This window comes from Thamnophis elegans, chromosome 6 (assembly GCF_009769535.1).
Source record: "Thamnophis elegans isolate rThaEle1 chromosome 6, rThaEle1.pri, whole genome shotgun sequence".
Lineage (NCBI taxonomy): Eukaryota > Metazoa > Chordata > Lepidosauria > Squamata > Colubridae > Thamnophis > Thamnophis elegans.
The window spans coordinates 21385083-21410382 of NC_045546.1; the positions used below are offsets into that span (position 1 = coordinate 21385083).

Here is a 25300-nt window from a genome sequence, read left to right on the forward strand (position 1 = left end):
AACTAGCTACGAATTGTAGTTTTATTATATCTTTAGGAGGGCGTGTTGAGAAACACTTATGACCTATCTTAACCAGTCCAAAACTGAGGCAATCAATTTCTTTTAGGTTAATTTTGTGACTAATTTGTCACTGTAATTATTATACCATAATTATTAGTTAATCTTGAGTGTTTAGTGAAAGTTGAAATCCCAACAGTTAGAAAACGCAAGGTTGAGTTTTAGATTTTGGAAATTTCTGGTAATCATAGTTACTGAGAGATACAGTACTGTGCAAAAGTTAAATACTGGTGTGAAAAAATGCCGTAAACAAAGAATGCTTTCAGAAATATAAATAATGATTGGGTTTTTTTGTGAATTTCCAAAATGCAAAGTGAGCGAACAAAAGAAAAATCTAAATCAAATCAATATTTGGTGTGATCACCCTTTGCAGCAATTCTTCTAGGTACACTTGCACACGGTTTTTGAAGGAACTTAGCTGGTAGATTGTTCCAAACATCTTGGAGAACCACGGATCTTCTGTGGATGTAGGCTTTCTCACATCCTTCTGTCTCTTCATGTAATCCCAGATACACTCGATGATGTTGAGATCAGGGCTCTGTGGTGGCCATGCCATCACTTCCAATACTTCTTGCTCTTTTTTACGCTGAAGATAGTTCTTTTTTTTTTAAATAAAAAATTTATTTTCAGACAAACACACAACACATATAACATTAAAACCTCTTCAATTACATTCAGTGTGTCGATTGGTTACAAAGTCTTTCTGTGTCCTTTCCGTAGACCTCACTTGAATTTTATCAAAATTCACATATTGACAATCAAGATATCTTTGCATAGTACATTATTATTATGCTTCCTCCTCTTCTAAGTCATTCAATCATTTTAGCATTGATAACATTCTCTAATAATTTCCAATTCCATGTTTTTCCCCATTATTAGTATCATCACTCTAACATACATGTATACAAATTGTTATAATTATTAAACATCCATTAAGCCTAGCTATTATTACATCCTTTCAACATAAGGCATATTAAATTTAAAGAAAATTTATATTATGACATTTTATTACATCATCCTGAAATCATCCAATGATATTACATCTGTATATTCTATTCTATATAAAATTGTTTAACTTTTATAAAAAGGCTTTTCAACATCATTTCCATATCCTCACTTACAGTATTGTATAAAATTTCATATTATCAATCTAGTATATATACATGCTTTGTTATCATTATTAATCATTTATTTGACTATAGCTGTTATTACGTTCTACATAGCACTCAAAATTTAACTACATTTAACTAAAATGTATTGTGACATTTCATTTCATCATCCTGTATCCTTCCAGAGATAGTGTAGTCCAATATCTCTCGCCATTTGTAAAGTCAAAGTGTTTTCTTGATAAGTCTTATGTGGATTTCTCTTTAAGAACTTGTTGTTCATTGCATGTCTTATAAGAATTCAAAACCCTCTATCTGCTCTTTTTATCAGCTTAACTTTTGTTATCATTAGTGCTTCTGCCGAGATTACTCTCATTATTTGTGCCAAATTTTCTCTCCTTTCTTCATCTATCTTCTGACATCTGAAATGAAGTTCCAGTTCATCAATTTCTCCTTTCCATATTTCACACTTGTCATTTCCCTCCACTCTGTTTGTTGTCAGTGTCAACAATTTTCTCATCACTTTCATGTGTGTCTGTTATTTTTTTCAGCCATTCTCAAACTTCATCGCTGTCCCTGTACTTTCTGTATTTTGATCTATAATTTCAAGTCTCTTTTCAATTCTCTCTGTAATTATTAAAACTTTTTGAATTTCTAAGAAAATTCTTTGCAAAGTTAGTACCTTTTCTTCTTCATGTTGTGCAATTTTCCAGGTTATAAACACTGCCAAAACAGCCGACACTTTTTAGGTCAAACAAATTCAGTGGAGTTTTTCAAATCGAAGCTTTCTCTTTCCTTCAAAGGAACACCTGCATCAACAAAACATTTTCCACTGATCCTTTCAGTAAACAAAGCTTATAGCTTTATCAGATATTGCCAAGCCTCTAGCCATTAGATGGCAGTGTTACCTCTTTTCCATCTGTTTCTGCCTCTGTCCAAGAGAGGGAAAACAGTGTAAAAATTACGCTCAGTCCAAGCCTTATGAGAGAAGAAGCTTTTAATCCACGAATACAAAAAATGGAGAAAGTATAGAGTAAGAAGGAAAAAAAAAGAGACCAGTTTAAAAGTAAGAGGCATTTGTAAAGAGTCCATCCATAGAAAACAAAGTTAAGGTAGAAAAGATAACACGGTCTTCTTAAACCAGAGTTAATTCTCTGCTTATTTTCTTCTGTCTTCAATTTTATTTTAAATTCCAATTCATTGGGTTTTCCCTTCTCTAATAATAATTTTTTTCTCACCAATTCGACACCCCTCCTGTACTACTTCTGTTTTAGAGGCTTGTCCCAACCTTCTGCAGCCATTTTGGCTGCTTCTCTTGTAGCTGGAAAAAAGAGCTTTCTCCGGGATCAATCAGGGGCTTTGCGATGCCCCTGAGATCAGCAGGACATGCTCTTCTCTATCACTGTTCCTTCAGAACAGTTTAGGTCCAAAAGGACCGTCCAGAAACAGAGATATCGACAGCAATCCTGGAGCCCCAAGATTGCATGTCGTGTCATTGCGACGTCAAGACCCGCCCTCTGAAGATAGTTCTTAATGACTTTGGCTGTATGCTTGGGGTCGTTGTCCCACTGAAGAATAAATTTGGGGCCAATCATACGCCTCCCTGATGTTATTGCATGATGGATAAGTATCTGCCTGTATTTCTCAGCATTGAGAACACCATTACTTCTGACCAAATCTCCAACTCCATTTGCAGAAATGCAGCCCCAAACGTTCAAGGAACCTCCACCATACTTCACTGTTGTCTGCAGACACTCATTATTGTACCGCTCTCCAGCCCTTCCACGAACTAACTGCCTTCTGCTACAGCCAAATATTTCAAATTTTGACTCATCAGTCCAGAGCACCTGCTGCCATTTTTCTGCACCCCAGTTCCTAAGTTTTCGTGCATACTTTAGTCGCTTGGCCTTGTTCCCACGTCGGAGGTATGGCTTTTTGGCTGCAACTCTTCCATGAAGACCATTTCTGGCCAGACTTCTCCGGACAGTAGGTGGGTGTACCTGGGTCCCACTAGTTTCTGCCAGTTCTGAGCTGATGGCACTGCTGGACATTTTCCGATTTCGAAGGGAAATAAGCTTGATGTCTCTTTCATCTGCTGCACTAAGTTTCCCTTGGCCGACCACTGCGTCTACAATCCTCAACATTGCCCGTTTCTTTGTGCTTCTTCAAAGAAGCTTGAACACCACATCTTGAAACCCCAGTCTGCTTTGAAATCTTTGTCTGGGAGAGACCTTGTTGATGCAGTATAACTACCTTGTGTCTTGTTGCTGTGCACAATCTTGCCATGACATGAAACTGTCTTTCACAACCTCACCTTGGTAGCAGAGTTCGGCTGTTCCTCACCCAGTTTTAAGCCTCCTACACAGCTGTTTCTGCTTCAGTTCATGACTGGGTTTCAACCTACGTGTGACATTGATGATCATTAGCACCTGTTTGGTATAATTAGTTGATCATACACCTGACTATAATCCTGCAAAATCCCTGACTTTGTGCAAGTGTACCTATGGGAATTGATGCTGTTTTGAAAGCAAAGGGTGGTCACACCAAATATTGATTTGATTTGATTTCGATTTTACTTTTGTTCGCTCACTTTGCATTTTGAAAATTGACAAAAACAAATAATCATTATTTATGTCTGAAAGCATTCTTTGTTTACAGCATTTTTTCACACCTGCCTAAAACGTTTGCACAATACTGTACATTCAGAAAAACAATATCCTGAAAGTTGGAATGGGGTGGGGGAAAACAATGATGGGTCTACTGTACATGTTTTTTGAAACCAAATAGCAAATTAGAACAATCCAATCTGCTTGTCCTATCCCCCAAAATGGAAATTGTCAGTTTGGTCTAATGCAGGATGTCAAACAGGCAGCCTGCAAGCCGGATGCGTTACACGCAGGCCACACCCACCCCAGCTCCGCAAATGGAAAAACAACATGAAACACCACAGAACGGCAACATGACGCAGCACGTTTGACACCCATGGTCTAATGGTTAAGACACCAGGCTAGAAAGCTTAAGATGTTGAGTTCTAGTCCTGCCTTAGCCATGAAAGCAGTTAGGTAGCTTTGGGCCACTCGCTCTCCCTCAGCCCCAACTCATTTTACAGGGTTATTGTTGTGGGGAAAGTAAGAGGAGGAAAGGATGTTGGTTATGTTCAACGCCTTGAGCTGTTTGTAAAAATAAACAGGCATGATGCAAATAAATAAATAGATATGGAGATTAACTTTAAAATGGAATCCTGTTTAGGTATGTAATTTCTGCTGTAGGGATATTCACATGGAAAAGGACCAGTAGAGGATAAACAAGAGTTTGTGTTTTGCCCTAAATGTGATTTTGATTTTTCTTCCTGCAGAAATACTCTCTCCAAGCACAGTTTATGAGCAGTGCTATATAATGGACTGCAATTCTGCATACTCAGCAGGTAGATCCAGAACAGATTGGGGTAAGAGAATAACATAAGCTTTGCTTACTGTTGGCATATCTTAAAGTCAGCCTTCTTCAATCTGACAATTATTAATTCCATTGCTCTGCAACCCAGTGGCTGGGAATTATGGGAACCATAAGTCCCAAACCTCTAGGAACCTCTGTCTCAGGACATCCAGTATTCTATGGTAGTCATGTCCTGGCTTATGCACACTGCTCTCAGCAGACATGCTATTGTGGCTTGTTTTCAGAAATGGTTTGTAGAAAAATGCAGTATATTTGATCCAACTTCAGTCCATTGGGCACAGAGAAATTCAGGACTAGAAAGTTAAGGTAGTTTCTTCCATGCTACAATCTGCAACTTTAAAATACCATATTATAAACACAGATTATTATTATTCGATTATGCATGCTGCTGTATTTCAAGGCAAGGTAAGGCAACAAAATATTAACACTCTTCTATTCCCCCTCCCCGCACATCTAACTGGCTTCACGCCCAAGAAAGGACTAGAACACAGTCTCCGGGTTTCTAAGCAAGCATCTTAACCACTACATCAAACTGCCTCTCAGTTTCTCAAATGAAACGTTATAGTCACCAAGAGACAAGGCTGATTCGAAGCCACAAAAAATAAAAAAAGAGTTGAGTGATAATTAGGCTTATTATCTACTTTAAAAATGGTGTGAAATCTAGATGATGCAACTGCACCTTGTGAACTCAGCTCTATTGCTGTCCTTCTGCAGCAGCTGACAGAGAGGGAATCTAAGTTGGCTTCCGCATCCTTGTTATGGATAATGATTAATGCATTTGCTCAATTGTTTAGATAATAAAGGTCACGGGCTTCATTACAGACCTAATTATATTGTAGCGCCTGGGTGAATCTTGCCTACCATCGCTTGATTATATTTGTCTATAAATTAAACTTTGTTATGTTTATTAATCATGAGCCTGGGTTATCAAATCAGCATTTGCAGGAGGTGGAGGGGACAGAATGATGAAAACAGCATTGTAACACAAGCCCTGCTTTTTCTGCCTGCGCAATAGTGGCAAATATCTGCTTTTTCGACATGGGTCATAAGCTGGCCTGGTCCCTAAACGGGGAGGAGCTGGCAGCGAAACACTGCTTTTGTCATTCATCATTAGCATTTGGCAAGCCTCAAACAAACCAGCATGCTGCAACAATAATACTGGCTTACCGTATACATTGTTATAAGGAATCAACATGTATAGATGTTGATTTATTCATTTAGTACTAGATTTTAGTCCAGCTTTATTACGGAGTTACTTTATTAATAACTCAAGGCTGCAAACAGTCCTAATGCTTCTTTCCCCTATTTCTCCCACAACAATGACCTCGTGTGGTGAACTAGTCTACGAGAAAATGGGTGGCCCAAAGTCACCCATCCTGTTCTTTATGCCTAAGGTGGGACTGGAACTCACAGTCTCCTGGTTTCTAGGTCATCAGCTGTAATTATTTACATCTAATATGATATATTATATCTATTTGTTCTTTTGACGTCCTTATTAAAGTATTCTGTAAATCTAATGGGAATTGCAAACTTCTGCAGGAACACAGAACTCTCAAGAACAGTAACTGAGCCGTACGCTATGCTTAAGGGGATTTTCTGGATAATTAAAAGGTTTAAATGTCAGAGTATCTTAACGGTTCAAAATTTGAATCTGTCACGTTTCTATGCACACCACTAGGGGGCATGTTGAGAATACAAATAGAATGATTCCCCAAGGCAACAGGGACAGTTTTCCCTTTAAAGGAAGTTAAATAATAAAATTAAAGGAGGGCTTTAATTTTCCATCTGCTTCATGAAAAATTTGGATTTATAGATTGACTGATTATGAATGTGCTGATTTTACTACATCAACATTAAGTGTTCTGGGTTCATAGTAGTCGATTAAGACTACATAATTAAATGTTATAGGTTAACATTTGAATTTTGCTTCAGAACTAGGAATACAAAACCCTTCAGCTCTCATTTCAATTTTTTAGTCCCTGTGGAGAAAGATTCACTCCATCTATGGCTTCTCCATTAAATCAGTAACAACGGTATTAAACACAAAACACTGTCATCTAAAAAGCTTTATTCTATTGTTCTATTATTGATTTAGCGGCTAAACACTGAATTTTCCGAAATCCCATACTTTGCATCCTTTTACCTGGATGTTGGAAAATTATATCCTTCTGCAGTATAAAGCAGGTATTCTGACCCAGGAGGTTCTAATGCAAAGTGCAACTTCTACCATTTTGCTATGTCAAATAAATATTCCATCTGATTCAGTGGTGGGTTCTGGCCAGTACAGCCTTATACGGGCGTATCGGTAGTAGCCGTGAGCAGCGGCCACCATACTGGTATGGTGGCTCATTTGGCCCACTCATCCACCCATATTCCATACCTGTTTTTAAGGTAACCAGCCAATTGCGCACGTGCGCACAGCCTGTGGTGCCTACACAACCTCCAACAAGCAGCTGGGTGTCACAGGGGTGGTGAAGTGCGCATGCACGCACAGGATGCCTGGCCCGGTGCGCAGCATACTGGTAGCAACAGGGAGAGGAACACACCACTGATCTGATTGATATATCTCTATCAGTCTGCTCAAGTTTATTCCAAAGTACAGGCATCGGAATCAGAGATAAATGTATATAAAACAGGTTCAGTACTAAAAAGTTACCAATTAACTTTTCATTATTCTGTGGTCTGATCTTTCATACAATGGGACCCCAACTATGGAAATAAAGTCTGTATTACTGTCTTTGGTTTATCAGTTCAGAGTTAATAGTGGGGGTAGTTAGAGTTAGAAATTGACATGAAAGCCAGCTGGGTGATTTGCGGCTAGTTATATTCTCTCAGCTCAACGCACCTCAATAGATTGTCGTTGTGGGAAAAATAGGAGAAGGATGTTTACCACTTTGAGTGATTTATAAAAAGTAATAAAAGTGGGATAAAAATAAATGAACAAATCAGATGTGACAAGTCAAAGCTAGATAATTTTTCACGTATCAACATCAAACATTTTAGAATAAACTTGCAGAGTCTTGACACAGTTATAGGTAACTGCTCTAAATAACCAAGATAGGATGATATCTAAAATGTGGCACCACATAGTCAGTGAAGTAGCTACAAACAGGAGGAAGAAAAGAGTTTATATAATTCTCTTCCAGTACACTTTACTGCATCATGTAATGGAACTGTTAAATTCAGTAGAGAACTTTATGAAATCTGTATTTTTATTATAATCATGGAAAGAGAGAGAGAGAGAGAGAGAGAGAGAGAGAGAGAGAGAAGAACAAAAGAAAGAAAGGAAGAAAGGAAAAATGCCCGTTTGTATGGAAACTTTTAAAAGTTTTCTGAAACATAACTGTCAGTGTATGTTGCAAGTTAAGAATGGTAGTTAAGAAACAGGAAGCAAAATAAAAAAGAAGAGTTAAGTTAAAAGCCACAAGTTGTTAACCCAGTTTCCTTTTCCTGTTCTTCCACACACTTCTCGTATTTAGCATAGTTCTACTCTCCGGTTTCAACTTTCAAACTTTACAAGAACATAGAAAAGGCAAGACCTTGTAGATGGTAATTGGAGGACAAGGGCAAAATGCTTTTAACAGGGTACTGAAGCCTTTTCCAGTAAAAAAAATCTTGGGCAACCACAGGCTCTGAACTTTAATTAGGCAAAATTCAAGCCATTCTGTAAAGTCACAAGGAACAGAGATGTGCATTTTAAAAAATCAAAATGAATGCTGAAATGATACATACAAGACTAGGTATTAAAATATATAATGGCATAGTTAAGGTTGCAAGAAGGACAACTAAAATGATAAGAGGTGGTGAAGCAGTTTCCCTATGAGGAAAGGCTGCAATATTTGGGTCTTTTTAGTCTAAAAAAAGAAGAAGAAGAGACACCACTGAGGTATATAAAGGCAGTGTGGATAAAGTGAACAAGGAGAAGCTATTTTCTCCTTCTCCAAATGTTAGACCTAGAGGTCACCAAATGAAATTGAATCCTGGAAGCATCAGGACAGGCCAAAGAAAATACTTTTTACACCACATGTATTTTAACTTTGGAATTCACTACCATGAGATTTGCTTGGCTGTTCAAGAAAGGGTTGGATCAGTTCATGGAAATCATGGGAATCCATGACTATCAGCCTTGATGGCAGTGTGACTGTCTCTGAAGGCCACCTGCTGAGAGACTAAGGGGTTCCCCGGCAGTTGGGTGGCTTCTGTGAGAAGAGACTGCTGGATTAGATGGCCAGGAATCCAATCCAACAGGACACATTGCTTATGTTCTTAGGATGCATCCAAAAACAGTAACCACAGCACATTTCTTACTAATACAAAATGGCAATAGCAAAAGCCCTTAGACTTATATACTGCTTCATAGTGCTTTGTAACCCTCTCTAAGAGGTTTTACAGAGTCAGCATATTTCTCCCAACTATCTGGATCCTTATTTTATCGACCTCAGAAAGATGGAAGGCTGAGAACCTTGAGCCGGTGAGAATTGAACTGCTGGCAGTCGGCAGAATTAGCCTGCAATACTGCATTCTAACCACCGCCCCAACACGTCTCTTAAAATGTTGAACATTTTAATGATTATGAGTTACTTGACGCTTTTATAGATTAGGGCTGCTGAGAAGAAATAGAAAAATGTAAGGAAAAAACAAACCATTTTCAAAAATCATAATAATTGCATTATATCCCGGATGATACTTTATAAATTGGGGACAGAAAATAATGGTATCCTTACTTCTAACCAAAGCATATTCAAATCATTTACCAACATATATTGCCATTGAAACACAATAGATGCCATAGATGCTGCATTGATATTCACATATACATTATGCATTTATAAGCTTAATAGGTTTGGGACTGGTTGCCAGATCAGTTACCAGTTTACTACCACCAACATAGACATGTAATTTACACTAAATGTTTTCTGTCAAGAATCCAGCAATCTTGGTCTTGATCCTGCCCCAAGCTTCTAACCTTATGCAACAAAGCCGTCCTTGAAAAAGTCCATAAGCAACCTTTCTGCTAGAACTGTTGTTATTCGTGTGTATAGGGAAGCAAAATAAATTGGTGCTACTTTCGTTTTTTTAACGTTCTATCCAGGGGGATTTATTGCTGCATAAATAAAGGAAAGCATTTTACCAAAAGTAAAATATAGATAAGCACAAGACAGCTGAGCCACAGGACAACCATATAAAACATTACTGATTGTTTTAAAAAGTGCTTACTTTCCTTCTTACCTCTTCCTTCTTTTCATCAGCACTCATAGCCAAGTTGAGACTCAGCTGAGAATGGCTGCTGATGCCACTGTCTTCATTTGTATCGTCATAGTAGACGGCTTGCACAGAATCCTGGAAGCAAACAGGACTCTTCCCCAACTTGGCAGACGACCCCTCCCCTCTTCCCTCACTTTCCACTGAGCTGAGCGACAGGGTACTGTACCGGTCTGGACAATGGACATCCATGTTGCACTTGATGCTTTCAGCATTAAGACTCTGAGGCTTGGGGACGGTTGGTCTAGCAGGATGGTCGGGGGGCTCAGTGCTATATGTAAATGAGCTGGGGTTTTTTGACCCATCAAAATCTTCATGGAAAACTTCATCAGGAATTGATCCTGGGGTTTGAAGTGGAGGTGGAGAACAAACCAAGTCTGAAAGTTCACAGGAAGACATCCTATGGCCTGTAGCATCAACACTTAATGCAAATGGTGATCCAGTGGAGTCATCCTCAGAGCACTGGATGGTGTACCTGGAAGGAGCTGAAGCTGGGTGACGCCGGGATGGCAGGCACTTCCGCCTCTCATTCTCAGTGCTGCTGGAAACCCTGCGGGAATAGTCCTCATGGAGCCTGCTGTTTGGTCTTGTCTTTTGGTTCTGTTCACCGGGGGAAGAAATATCAGTCCTAGGACAGTCCTTCTTCAAAGCACCATCAGTTACGTTGCTGACAAGTTTCAAAACTCTGTCAAAATCCTTCGCTCTAATTGGACTCTTCCAACGTTTTGATTTCCGCTCCGAGTTCCTGTTGGTTTTGTCTGAGTCAGTTGACGACATACTCGTGGTTCTTGGTGGCAAATGCTTTTCGTTTACAGCTTTGAGGTCGGTGAGGTTTGAGGTCGACTTCCTTTTGAACGAGCTCTTTTTGAGAAAATTCAGGTTATCGCTGCTTTTGCTCCTCCTGTAGATCACTTTGGGACATTCTGGATCTTTCCCTACAATTTCACAAATCTGGGATTCCTGCAATGCAGGGGATCCTATTTTGGTATTGCTCTGTGGGCCCTGGGTTTGATCACCATCTAATAAATTTATACGCCCAGTTGCATAAGCACGCCTGATACTGCGTGATCGATGTGTGTTCCTCAGGAAGGAATCTTCCTCTCCATCAGAATTATCAGAAACCACTGTGTTATCTGTGGCACTGTCATTTAAAGGCCCTGAATAAGAATATCTATTTGTCTGAACTCTCCCAATTGTATTATTTGGAATATACTTCTTGGTTTTGTTCTCTGACAGGCTATCCTTTAAGCTATCTGGATCTTCTTTGGCTGGGATTCCTTGGAGAACTGATGATTTTAACTTCTTGAAAGATCCCATTTTTCTAAGGGAAGACAAAGCATTCCATGTTGACGAGTTTCCCATAAGTATAACTGAACGAGGGCGCTCTACGTTGGAGCTGGACCTCTTGCGGGGAGTGGGGAAAAAATGCATTATTTTGGAAGGACTGGTTTTATCGTCCTGATTGTTATTTCCGTTTTTGTTATTTGTGCTGATCCCCCCATGATGACATAAAGAGGTAGTACTGCTCCCTGATTCTTTATTATCCATTACTATACAGATAACAGAGGTGGCATTTCCCAAGCCATTCTGCCAAGCGGTCATGTTTTCAGTTTTTGTACGAGAACAGGAGTCATGGCTCATGACTGTTTGATCTGCATCTTCTTCATGCTGAAGCCTTTGTTCAACTGTGCATCTTTCAAGCTCCTTGTTCATACATATTTTCGGTGAATCGGGCTCTCCAGTAGTCTGCACTGCCTGCACCAAGAAAACAAAGTCAGCATTTAGGATTTTTCTCAAGTCAGAAGGAGAGAGAGATTCTGTGCATGATAGAAAAGGTTTGAAGGGTTCTATAGTATAGCTGAGAAAATTCTTTAAATGATATTACAGTAATCTTGTTACTAAATGATTATCAGATGTTACTTACTCTGCTGACTTAGATGCTGTTAACAGGCCTTTATTTCTAACATTAATCCTTTCAGCCATAGAAAGTCAATCTACCAACCATATAACTTTATCAGAATCTATTTTAAGCTTCCATTGGTTCAGATATGTTACTGATTGAAACATCATAATAAGCACGTCATACAGTTTGAATTTGAGGCATCACACTAAGTAAGCCATACAGTTTGGACACCTTGTAAATAGTTGGAGTTACAAATCAGTCCTCCAAGCAATGTAATTTTCAACTGATTTTGTGTGACTAGGAATGGACATTTTAAGACTGGGGATATGAATGAAGCTTTTGGTAAGTAAGCTGGTCTCATAAGCTCTTACCCCCAATCCTAGAAAACTACCTGAAATCACATTGTGGAAATCTGGCCATTTTAATAACTCACAACTGATTAAATTCACACATATTAAGCTATAGCCTGTGGTTTACAAATCATTTTGATTCATTATTGAATCATGCTAACCACAAACCAAACCGTAGTGGCTTAACACAATTATGAACTCCACCTAAAAGAATAGAATCATAGAAATGGAAAGGATCATCTAAACCAGGGTGGTCAAATTCGATTTCATTGACGGCCACATCAGATTGTGTTTGACCTAGGGGGAAGGGGGTGTGGACAGAGTGGGCATGGCCAGCTTGACATCACTCATGTTGGGGTTTCCTATGGTGGCTCGAGTGCTCTGCCAGCAAAAACAGGCTTCTGAGCTCCGTTTTCTGCTGTAACAGCCTCCTGCAACCCTCTGCCAGTGAAAATAGAGCTTGCGAGGGCTGCGTGAGGCCCCCCTGAACTGTGTTTTTGCTGGCAGAGGCACCATGGGCTGGTCCTTTGCTGTTTCCATGGTAGCCCTGCAAGCCAGAGCTAAGCACCCCATGGGCCAGAAAAGGAGTTTGACACCCCTGGTCTAAACCATTGAGTTGAATTACATACTGAGGGCAGAAATCGAAATTAAAGCACCCCAGTAGATGGCTGTCTAGCATTTGGATGAACGTATCTCTCATGAAAGACAAATTGGATAAATAATTCCATTGTCAAACCCCATACTATTCAATCAGAATCTGCCTTCCTGCAACTTAAATCCATTATTTTCTGCCCTGCATTCTGGAACGAGATAGAATGTATTAATCTTCTGTATGACAATCTTGACCCACAATCTTCAATCAGGTGTTTGAAGAATATTCCCTTCAATTGCCATTTCTGAAGGCTAAACATAACCAGCTCTTGATAGAACTCAGTTTCTAGACCCCTTTATGTTCATTGCCTGTCCCAATTTATCTGAACTGTTTTCTAAGTGAGACATAATATGGAACTAGAGCTCGCAGAGGATGTCAGGTCTGACCAAGGCAGAATAAAATGGAACAATTATTTCTCGTGCTTTGAAAATAGTTCTTCGGATGCAATCTACATTTTGATTTGCCTTTTTGACAATGCTGCCTCAGTTTGTAATCCACCGATATTCCAAAAACATCATACCATTAACACACCAGGTATCAGCTATCCTGCACCTGAGAACTTTTACTTTTCTTTCCTTAAATAAAACATCTTTTGCTTTTCTCTGAGCCCATTTCTCCAACCTATCCAGATCATTTTGAATTTTATATTTCCTCTAAATTATTAACTCTCCCTTTTAGCATTATGTCATCTGAACATTTGACAAGCATTTCCTCAACCTCTTCAAGTAATGAAAGAAAATACTGAAGAGTATAGATACTGACATTAATAGTGGATAATAACATCCCTGTGAAGAAAATACATGTTCTCAAACTATTAGGGTCACTCACTAGTTTACCTGGGTGAAAAGCCGATAAGCATGCGAGTAAATATAATGTTTCAAAAAAAAATTATTAGAGATATCTCCAAACAATTGGTACAAGTTGACAGCTATAATTCTGTAACCAATTGTTTTATTATGGACATTGCAGCAACACAGAATTTTGCCACTGCATGTGTGGTAGACGGGTTTGAGGAGGAGAAACCTACATAAAAATTGTCTGCCCTCTCTGGCAATTTCTCTAGTAAGGGGAGAATATATGCTGACCTATGAATTCTGTATAGCTCACAGTACTGCAAAAGATTAAAACAAACTAAAAAAGAGAACAGGTTTGGGGAGGTAGTGGCCTTTCTGTAACTACACTAGCCACCTCCAGCCAACAGCTTCTCTTTCAGGGTATTTAAAGATAATGACCCACAGCCTGAATGACACCCGGAAGCAGATCAGCGGCTAGGATAGCTCATGTAACAGTGGTGTTACATGTGCCACCCGAGAAGCCTTCAAAATTGTTTGCACTGCTCCATTCTGGACTCACTGTCCCGTCCAAATGCTCTAAGCCCCTTGATCCCTGATGCCTAAAGAAGATATACAACTATCAAACCAGAAAAGAGAGATGGATTTCCCGCTCCCTCCCCCTTTTTTTGGCTGGACATACAAAACAGATCTGTTAAAGTTTTGAAGGGTTTTTTGAAAAGTGACAAAAACGGATGAATTTCTCTTACAAGATGTACAAAAGAGCCCTGCTAACGTTTGGAAAGATTGGGTGGGTGGGTGAGGGATTAAAAAAGATGACAAGAAATCAAGATGCAAGATTCTACCTGAAGAGGTGAAGAATTGTGCTTTTTAAAAGTTTAAGAAAGGAATACAAGGTTGGCTTGGTCAATCAAGAGATTAAGATAGTTATACCTACAACTCTTACTGGACATTTGCTAATAAGGAATTCATGACAACGATGGATGTTCTTTTTGGCTAAGATGAGATATGAACTGAAAAGTATATATAATTTAATTTAAGAGATAGCAATAGATTTTCTTTAATTGTGTGTACTCGTTGGGACTAGAGATAAAGTTTCTTCTACTTTCTTTTTCATGCTATATTCTTCCTTTTCCTTTTATGTTTTTGTAGTTTGTATAGTTTTTACTCTTTTAAACTATAATCTCTAATTTAAATTACTTGGGAAAAACATGTTATGGTTATGTTTCCTAAACACAAGATATATGAAATCTATAGCATTCGCACACGTTATTAAGAAGTTTAACCGATAAAAAAATGTCACAAAGTTAGTCCTCCAAGATTAGTTCTTAACAACGTGCTATTTTTTTATAATTATCACATCTAAACGCAAGATGTATGAAGTCTATAGCATTCCCACACTTTATTAAGAAGTTTAACAAATAAAAAATGTCACGAAGTTAGTCCTCCAAGATTAGTTCTTAACAATGTGCTATTTTTTTTATAATTATCTCATTATTTTTAAAGAGATTGCAAATCATTTTTTTTCATGATCTGTTTTAGAATCTTTCCAGGAATCCAGGTCAGATTCACTAATCTATGGTTTCCTGAATCTTTGTTTACCTCTTTTGTAGAGAGGGACAACATCTGTCCTCCAGTCATCTGATATGCACAGGTTCTCTTAAGATTTCTTAAAGATAATATTCCTTTGGAATTTGGCCAACTCGTCTGCCAGTTCATCCATTAACCTAGGATGCAATTCATTTGCTCCGAAAGATCTGAACTCATTCAAAATGATATTTCCTGCTTGCATTTGTATCAGTCTCGTGCTTCAATCCCACCTCTTTACCTGCTCTTTAGAATTCCCTGAGAAAAGCAGAAACCAAAATACAAGTCATGCACATTTTTATCAAGGTCCTTCTAAAACTAATCACCTAGTCCTACCTAGAGTATCTGCTAATACTCAGTGGAAGCCATTCTTGTAAACACTTCCTCAGTTAATTTAGAAAAGAAAAGCTCTCTTAGCAACCCATTAAAGTGGGGAAATATCTGCAGGACCAGAAACTACTTTATTCACCTTTAAGCCTTCACTTGTAAGGACATCCTTGAGATTTGTGAAAGCTATACATTCTACTGTCAAAATAACAAATGGAATCAATGCAGTGAAATCTAGAATTCAAATCAACATTGAAGAGGAAAAGGGGGGAAAGAGACATCTAGCACCTATCCACATAAAAAAAGCAATATATTATTAACATCCCATGTGGAATATTTGCTAATTCAAGCAACTATTAAGTGCCTCAATATTCTTTTAATTTCTAGTTAAATACAAAAACATGTTGTCATAAGCAACCTTTTATACACACACCATAAACACTCTTGGGAATGTTTTGTTTCAATTAACTTCATCCTAAACTAGTACCATTTCCCTTATATTCCCTATTTCCCTCCTTTTAAAATTGACATTACATAGCAGCAGACAAGACCTTACTATGTTTCCAAGAGTTATTCAACATCCTTTAATTCTGTTTTCCCTTGCTGCCCTATTCAAGTCTTTTCCAGCTTCACTCTCCCTTCTGCAATACACATTTCTTACACCCACCAAGACCCAGTTAAATCTAAACATTTACAAGGGGCTGCTTTAAATGCTGTGGGAACTGTTTTTCAGATAATTTTTAGGAGCTTCGGATTGTAATACACTCTCATCAGCATTTCTCTCATTATACTTTTAAAATGTTTAGTTTTAAATTTTAGAAAGGGGGGGGGAGAAAACATGACAACTGTTTTAAGAATCACAATCCTAAACTTATGAAATAAGTCCGTGAGAAATAATGTTTAGTTCTGAACTTCTCAATGGACACATGCAAGATCAAAACAATTAAAGGCAAGGCTAGTTGTTGGATAGTGTTGAAATAGATTCCCCCCCCCACACACACAATTTGTGTATCTTTCAAGTATACTGGATTACCTCAATCACGTGGCATCTGTTGTCTGGGGATGACTAGGGCCATGTAGTTCAAAACATCTAGGGCACCGGGTTGAAGAAAGTTACAGCAGGACAAGACATCATAATGGAGGGCAGTCGCCCCACTTACACATGCTTACTTCTAAAATAACAAATCTATTTACTACTAGAAGCAGAAGGCGTGACCGTACAGGGGAAAGCAACGTTGCAGGGAACAATGGCCCCCTCAAAAGTGTTACTTCAAGGCATCACTTTCTCACTGGGCAGCCAAGGATGACGTCTTGCCCTTCTCTCTTATTACTCTTTCCAACTTTCTTTCTTTTGCTTCGAACTTTTCTACAACTCGCCAACCCGGCACCTGCTGGGCTTCCCAGGTTCTCCTTTCAGGAATCCCAAGAAATAAGTATTTTTTAAAAAAGGGGGGGGGGAATTAACGCTTAAGTGCAAAACAAAGCGCAAAAGTGAACCAGCAACCACCTCGGTGCGCTCAAGCGACAAAGCAAGCAAAGGGCAGCCTAAGCACGAGCGCTCCTCCCTCCCTCCCTCCAATGGTGGCACCAGTTACCTGGGAAAAGGGAGCCGAAGGTCTGCAGGCGCTGAGCACCAAATCCGCATCGGGCTGGGAAAGTAATCGGCCGGAGGTGGGCCGGGGGGGGGGGAGTGTGTCCCCTAAATGCTTCTACATGGACGCGGGGGGAAGAAGGGGAGCAGCAGCAGCAGCAGCCGTCTCTTGCCTTCCTCTCTGGCTGCTGCTGCTGCTGCGGCGTCTTTTCCCCTCCCCTGGGTAGCGGAGGCTAATCTGCTTCCACGCATCACTATGGCAGCAACCGGAACAGAGGGTGGAGAAGCCCTTCAGGCACACTGGAGCGGAGAGAGAGGAGGGTGGAAGGCGTGCGGAGCGCTTGTGGACGGGGGGGGGGGGGGAACCGAGTTGCTCATGAGGACAGGGACTTGGCTAGTATGACTGAAGTTTTCTCCCTTCGCCTCTTCTCGCTCCGTCCCGGCAAGAGAAGGATAAGCGTTTGCAGGCTGACGCTCCTCGTGGTAGATTTCCCCCTAACCCCCAGCACTATGTCCGGCTGTCTTTATTTGCAAAAAGCAACCAAAGTTGGCCGGGACTTTTGGGTGGGGTGGGGGTACAGACAGAGGGACAGCTCGGGTAAGACCACTTCGCTTTTTGCTTAGCAGGGAGCTCTCTTAGGGGGAGCCCAACACTCAAAGGCGTCGATTTCCACCTCCTCCTTCTCGCCCCCCTTGCGACCCCGCCGGAGACAAAAGGAGGCTTGCTGGAGAAGTTATCCGAAGACCCGTTGAATAGCCAGGAGGCCGGCCGGTGGAAAGGAGCCGCTGTTTTTAAACAGAGGCCATCGGTGGAACTTTACTTTAAAACGGCCTGTGTTGGTGAAAGCAGGGCAGGGATGCCTTTTCTTTTTTCTTTTGCAAGTCACTGGTGTGACACAGCTTTTTTCATGCTGGTGCCCTCCCTGTTTTCTTGGGTTGCACTTTCCAGTAATCCCCATCTAGCAGCTCCACCAGATGGAGGAAAAGTTGTATTAATATGTTCAGACGATCCATCTTCCGGAATCACAGGAACTACACATAGATTTGTTTGCAATATGAATCCAAGTTTGAAATACAGATCCAAGAATAAACTTACAACTTCATGAACAGTTTGCCACAATGGGTTAGGTTCCTACATGTCACAGCCTAAGCCAGTGAGGGCTAACCTTTTTGTTGTTGGGTGCCAAAAATGTGAGGGGGCGCGCACCAATAGCACACATGCATGCCGGCACCCATAATGAAAAGTGCGCCCCCACATGTACATACGTGTACAAGCCCCTGCACACTCCCCCCCAAATGCACCGCACTGCTCACCTCCAAGCTGAGCTTGGTATTTCCTCCGGGGTCGGTGGAAGAGCTGTTTTTGCCCTCCCCAGGCCCTCTGGAAAGCTGAAAATCAGCTGGCCAGTGCGCGCATGTGTGCTGGAGCTGACGGTTCGCATGCCGGCAGATATGGCTCTGTGCCACCTGTGGCATGCGTGCTATAGGTTTGCCATCACGGGCCTAAGCCATGGTTTCCTAATTATTAAATTAACAGTAACAGAGTTAGAAGGGACCTTGGAGGTCATCTAGTCCAACCCCCTACTCACGCAGACCTATATTACGGATTTGAACCACCGAACCGCCGACCTTTCTGATTGACAAGCTCAGCGTCTTAGCCACCGAGCCATCTAGTATAGCAACTGGCATCCCAAAATATAGGAAAGCAATCAAGTTAAGGCTTAGCACCATATAAATATGAACTTTGAACATAGAGCTGTGTCTTGCAATTGGGACCACTTTAAGGTATGTGGACTTCAGCTCCCAAGATTCCCCAATAAGCAATGCCTGGGGAATCTTGGGAGTTGAAGTCCACACATCTTAAAAGCTGCCAAAGTTGAGAAACACTGGAACAGAAAAACAAAGAAAGGAATCACAAGCAGTTTAACAAGAATTTCATATAACTAGCTCTACAAAGCAGCACATACCAATTATTTCACAAATTAGGTTTAATTTTCCTTCCTGTTGAATGATAAAATGCCTAATTCAGTCATTGCCTCTGCTAACAATAAACAACAATAAATGATGGAAAAGTCAAGTAAAGATTAAATAGTAAGGAATGTAAAGGTTTTAGAGAACAAATTCTAGATTGGTGAAGGAAAAAAGAGCTATTATCAATAGACAGCGATGTCTAAATATTTATTGCAAGGTAACTAAAAAGAAGGGTTTAAAATAATGTGCACACAAGGAAGGATGAGTTGCATGAGAGACTTCTACCATGTGTACAAGAAATTATTCAAATGTTACAGGATGCTAGTTGAACCAATCATAGGGTTTTTTTCTTCAAAAAAAAGTATGTTTAGTGGCTATTGTGGCTTCCATGAGTTTCCCAACACATTTATCATGTCTATAGCATTTTTAATTTGTGTTTATTTTTTCATGACACTGTAATGTGTTGTTATTCCCATGTTACAAATGGTTACTAGGATCCACTAACTTATCAAAATGCTATACTGTGGCTGCATTTATCCATTATGCTAAGTTACATAATATGAATGTAATGTGAATATAAATAGGTATCTGCTGGGTGGGGGTAAGTTACAAAACATTTCTTTCCATGCAAACTCTGTCTTTATAGATTTGCATATGATCTCATGATGGAGAGACAAGAGCTAGTGCTGTGACGTCACGACATAGTTTTCATCATTTCAGCTACAATCATTAGGATTGAATGTCTATGGTGATATGGTCTCTTTGGATTGGCTTTATATGTTAATCAATGCAGCCAATATGCTTATGAATCACTGTTTATGGCATATGTGAATTTTAATGCTAGCCATTGCTGTTATTCATAACTCAAGGAAACTTACCCAGGGCAGACTTTGTACTGTCCGTAGCACGGAAGAAATATACTGTACTTGCTTTGCTGGACTTTGCTAAAATAAACATTAATCTGCTCTTGCATGAGCTTTTGCATTTGCTTTATTGTCTCCACCTTTATTTTTTCTCTAGGCAGTTTCACTAAACTTTCTTTCAGTTCAGAGCTAGTTTCCTGTTTGGATATCAGGGAATTTGTGTCATAGAAAGCAGGTCTAAGTTTAGATCATAACAGAGCATAATGTAGTATTAACAGAATGTCAGTTTGCTGTAGTGGATAAAGCAGTGATGGTGAACCTTTTTTCGCCTCGGGTGCCAAAAACTCGTACACACTTGCGTGCCCACCCCCATAATTTAATGCCCCCACACCGTACCCCCTGTGCATGCACGCATGCCTCCCCGCTGCCTTGTGCATGCACGCACAGCTTTCTTGGAGCCTGGAGAGGGCGAAAACAGCCTTCCCTGCTCCAGAGGTTGGAAATGGCCTGTTTCCCGACTTCTGGTGGGCCCATTTTTCACCCTCCCCAGGCTTTCTAGGAGCCTGGGTAGGGCAAAAAACAGCCCAACACACCAACTGGAAGTTTGGGAACAAACTTCCGGGTTGCCCATTGGGCCATTTTTCTCCCTCCGGAGGCTTCAGGAGGCTTCCCTGAAGCCTCTGGAGGGCGAAAAATGGCTGAAAATCAAGACCGAAAACCAGCTGGCCATGCACACATGCGTGCTGGAGCTGATAGGACAATGCCTTGTGTACCCTCAGAAATGGCTCCAGGTGACACGTGCCATAGGTTCACCCTCATGGGGATAAGTTATCAGGCTGGAAACTGGGAGACAATGAATTCTAGTCCTTCCTTAGGCACAAAGCCAGCTGGGTGACTTTGAGCTAGTCTTTTTCTCTCCACCTTAGGAAGGACACAATGGCAAACTACTTCTAAAAATACTTTGCCAAGAAAACTGCACGGACCTGTTCTCACACTTGCACCTGATTGAATGGAGGGGGGGGGGAAACCAGCATAGCCTAACTGTACTCAGGGGTGTCAAACTGGCGGCCCACAGGCTGGATGCGTCACACGCAGGCCATGCCCACCCCAGCTCCACAAAGGGAAAAAATGACGCGATATGTCACGTGATGCTGCGAGTTTGACACCTGTGACTGTACTGATTCTCAAATGAAGTAATTCTTATGAAAGGATATAACTGAAACAGATTTGTGCTCAAACATTCGGCTTTAGAGTTACTAGTGCGTAGTTAGATATGTCTTTAAGAAAGACAGAATAAAAACAGCCTCAAATTCTTCTGGATTTGGCATGCCACATAATAGATTTATGTCTTCATCGCTGGTAAGAGTTACTTCTCGGAAAGTTACATCGTCCTCTGCAATGGAAAACTACATCTTGATATGGTTTCCATAGCATGAGCCCAGAAGTTGGAATGATAGGACAAAAGAGAGATATTTTTACAGGGTGAAGTGCAAGTGGCAGAATTGAGGGTAGAAATCAGGCGAAAAATGTAGAAAAATCACAGTAACAAAAATACTGTAGTGCAAAGATGGGATGCATAAGGAGAAGGGAAGCAATTAAGGTGCCAGCAGAAGGCAAGGCAGTATGTTGTTTAGCAATTAAATGAATTAAGGGAAAGGAAGAGAAATGAAAAGATCTTTGGAGATAATGCAGCTGAAAGGACACAGCAAATGAAATTGAAACTTTCGACGTAACATCATATTTTCTCTCTCTCACGATGACTGTGAAAATATTTCACTCAGAAAGGACAGAACATAGAAAGTTGCTAAGCAAGACAGTTTAAGTGAGTTGTACTCCGTTTTATGTTTTTTTTTTACCACAGTTGTTAAACGAAACCCTGTAGTTGTTTTTTTTTTTTTTTCGAAAAAAAAATGGACTTTTTTATTTTTCTTTAAAAAAAACACAAATATGTCATCATTTGTCAATCATTAAGACATTGAAGTACAATTTTTTTTGTTGTGTGTACCCCTCCCTCCCTCCACCCCCCCACCCCCCCTCCTCCTTCCCCCCCCGACTTCCCAGAACCCGTACACGGTATGGATTTTTAACTAACACAGTCTAAAATCTATTGAGAAAAAAGAAATAAAGAAATTAATAACATTCTAGATTGACCTTAGCTTCTTCTTACTGAACTGACTTTTAACAGTTTAAATCATTTCTGATCTTAAGCATAGGCTAACTGGAATTTCTTGGTCCCGTATTTATTTTGTATATAGTCAATCCATTTTTTCCAGTCTCGTTTATATCTCTCATTTGAATGATCTTTGAGATATGCCTATATTTTAGCCATTTCAGCTAAGTTTGTTACTTTCAATGTCCATTCTTGGATTGTAGGCAAGTCTTCCTTCTTCCAATATTGCGCCACCAACAGTCTTGCTGCAGTTATCAGGTGCAGAGTCAAATTGGTCTCTACCACTGTAAAGTCAGTACATATACCTAGTAAAAATAACTGAGGACTAAACTTTATCCTTCTTTTAAAAACATTTTGCATGACCCACCATATTTTTATCCAAAATGCCTTAACCTTTTGGCAGGTCCACCATATATGATAATATGTAGCATCGAGAGAACCACACCTCCAACATTTAGGCTGTACATTCGGATACATAGAAGCCAACTTTTTAGGATCTAAATGCCATCTATAGAACATCTTGTAAAAATTTTCTCTCAGATTTTGAGCTTGTGTAAATTTCACATTTCTTACCCAGATTCTTTCCCATGTATCCAACATTATTGGTTCCTCAATATTTTGAGCCCATTTTATCATACAATCTTTAAACCCTGTAGTTGTTAAGGGAATCATACAGTTATGTGAATATGACCAGTGGTGAGTTTCAATTTTTTTAAAAACCTCTTCTGTAGGTGTAGCCTGCTTTGTGGGAGTGGCTTGCCAGCCATGTGACCGGGTAGGAGTGACTTGACAGCCATGTGACTGGGTGGGAGTGGCTTACCAGCCATATGACTGGGTGGGCGTGGCCAACTTGTAAAATGTGGTGAAACTCACTTAACAACGCTCTTGCTTAGTAACCAGAATGTTGGCTCAGAAACTCTGGCATTTGAAACACGCAAGTCTTAAAGCTGTCAAGTTACAAGACCCTTGGACCCCTAACCCTTTAGAAAAAAAACCCAGGGGTGTTCAAACTTGACAGTTTTAAGACTTGTGGACTTCAACTCCCAGAATTCCTCCTCTCGCTCTTCATCTTGATGATGTGCGGACGGGCGGGGAGAGGGAGCTGGAACCGGTTCTAAATGGCACTGTAGATTTGTGGAACCTCTTGTATAGAAGAGGTTAGAACTGGCGGGAACCCACCCCTGATCTGGCCTCTCCATTGACTTTGTTCGTCAGAAGATTGCAAAAGGTGATCATATGACCTCAGAACACTGCAACCCTCATAAATACAAGCCAGTTGCCAAGCATCTGAATTTTGATCACGTGACCATGGGATGCTGCTATGGTTATAAGTGTGAAACACAGTCCTAAGTCTGCATTTCACACTTATTCTAGTGTTTTTGTAATTTCAAACGAATGCTTGTAAGTCGAGGCCTACCTGTAATTTACAAGGTTAAATTAAGCCAAATTAAGCTTAATTATTTTAAATTGAATTAAACAAAAATAACCCCAAATTCATTGGCGTTACAGTACTGGCCATCCAACTCAATTTCATATTTTAAAAAATATCATAAAATATTAAATGAAGCTCATGGATAAGCACGTGCATGGGGGGAAAACATGTTGTCTTAAGGCAGTGATGGCTAACCTTTTTGTCGAGGTGACCCAAAAGTAGGAGGAGCGGGGGGGTTGCACGCATGTGTGCCCACATCCATAATGCAATGTGGTTCCACCATGCATGTACGCACAACCCCCCGTGCATGCGCGGCCTCACTGTACCCTCTGGACTTCTAGGAGGTGTGTTGCCTTCTGAGGGAGAAAAATGGAGCAACAAGCAAACCTCTGTTTGCTGAACTTTCCTGTTCAGTTCAGGAACTCTTCTGTTCCTGAATTTCCGGTGGGCCCTCTTGAGCCATTTCCGGTGGACCCCCTTGGGCCGTTTTTCGTCCTCCCCAGGTTTCCCTGAATCCAACATGCGTACTGGAAGTTTGAGAACGGACATCCGGGTTGCCCATTGAGCCATTTTCTCCTCCGGAGGGTGGGAAAAAAGCTCAACACGCAAACCGGAAGTCCGTTCCCAAACTTCTGGTTTGCACATTAGGCAGTTTTTCGGCCAATGCGCCTCTGGAGGGCAAAAAACAGCTAAATATCATCTTGCCAGTGCATGTATGCACACTGGAGCTGAGAGGGCAACGCATCATGTGCCCTCAGAAATGGCTCCGTGTGCCACCTGTGGCATGCGTGCCATAGGTTCGCCATCACGGTCTTAAGGTTTCTTTTTCTTTTTAAATTGGAGAGATGTGAAAATAACTTTCTGTTAGATATCCCCCCTCCCCCGCTGACAGACTGACAGAGGTTTCCACCAAGGTCCTCTGCTCCGGCAGGAACAGAGGTTGAATCCCATTGGTCAAGAGGTCTGACAGATCCCTTTAAAAGGGATGCTGCCACCCCCTTCCTCAGCTGGATGTTTACTTGACTTGCAATAAACAGCTGTTGTTACTGAAGCCTTGTGTGCCTCCTTTACCTAATCCAACACTTTCTATCTCCTTTTCTATGGATACTGAAGTATCCCAATTCAAAACACCCTTGATTATTGATCAGAATAAAGCACGCCACCTTAAAATAATGAAACTTATAATCCTAATGATGATGAAACTTTTAATCAATTAATGAAATAATGAAACTTATAATCAAAAACATACGAAGGACAGCTGTAGGAATGGAGTCTAGAAAAAAGAAGGACTGATGGTGACATGATAGCAGTATTCCATTATTTGAGAGGTTGCCACAAAGAGGAGGATGTCAACTTATTTTCCAAAGCACCAGAAGGCAAGACAAGAAACCATGGATGGAAACTAATTCATCAGAGAAGCAACCTAGAACTAAGGAGAAACTTCATAACAGTGAGGACAATTAACCAGTGGAACAGCTTGCCTTCAGAAGTTGAGGGTGCTTCATCACTGGAGGTTTTTAACAAGAGACAAGATTACTACTTGTCTGAAATGGTATAGGGTCTCCTGCTTGAGCAGGGGGCTGGACTAGAAGACCTCCAAGATCCCGTTCCAGCTCTATTCTGAATTGAATAGTTTTATCAGGAAGTTTTATCTTCCTGGTTGCCGAGAGCTTATAGCCCTCCACTTGGCACAGTGGTGTCATTAGGCTGAGAGACAAAAGACTGACAGAATGACGCACTCTGGGAAACAAGACCTCTGCGTACCAGGTTACCATTATCCTCCCT

The 25300-nt window shown here is 40.5% G+C and overlaps 1 protein-coding gene across 3 annotated transcripts in view; it reads right to left on the minus strand.

Moving 5' to 3' along the window:
* The window catches only part of SPATA13 (spermatogenesis associated 13), a 95766-nt gene that overhangs the window by 42179 nt on the left and 28287 nt on the right, over positions 1–25300 (minus strand). For 2 of the 3 annotated variants that reach the window (XM_032220035.1, XM_032220034.1), the window contains exons 2-3: positions 15177–15419; positions 9846–11633 (exon numbers count right to left, since the gene is read on the minus strand). In XM_032220035.1, the coding sequence (XP_032075926.1) occupies positions 9846–11633; positions 15177–15293 (1905 nt within the window). In that variant the 5' untranslated portion in view covers positions 15294–15419. The remainder of the gene's footprint in view (positions 1–9845; positions 11634–15176; positions 15420–25300) is intronic. The other variant, XM_032220036.1, reaches the window with a different exon arrangement.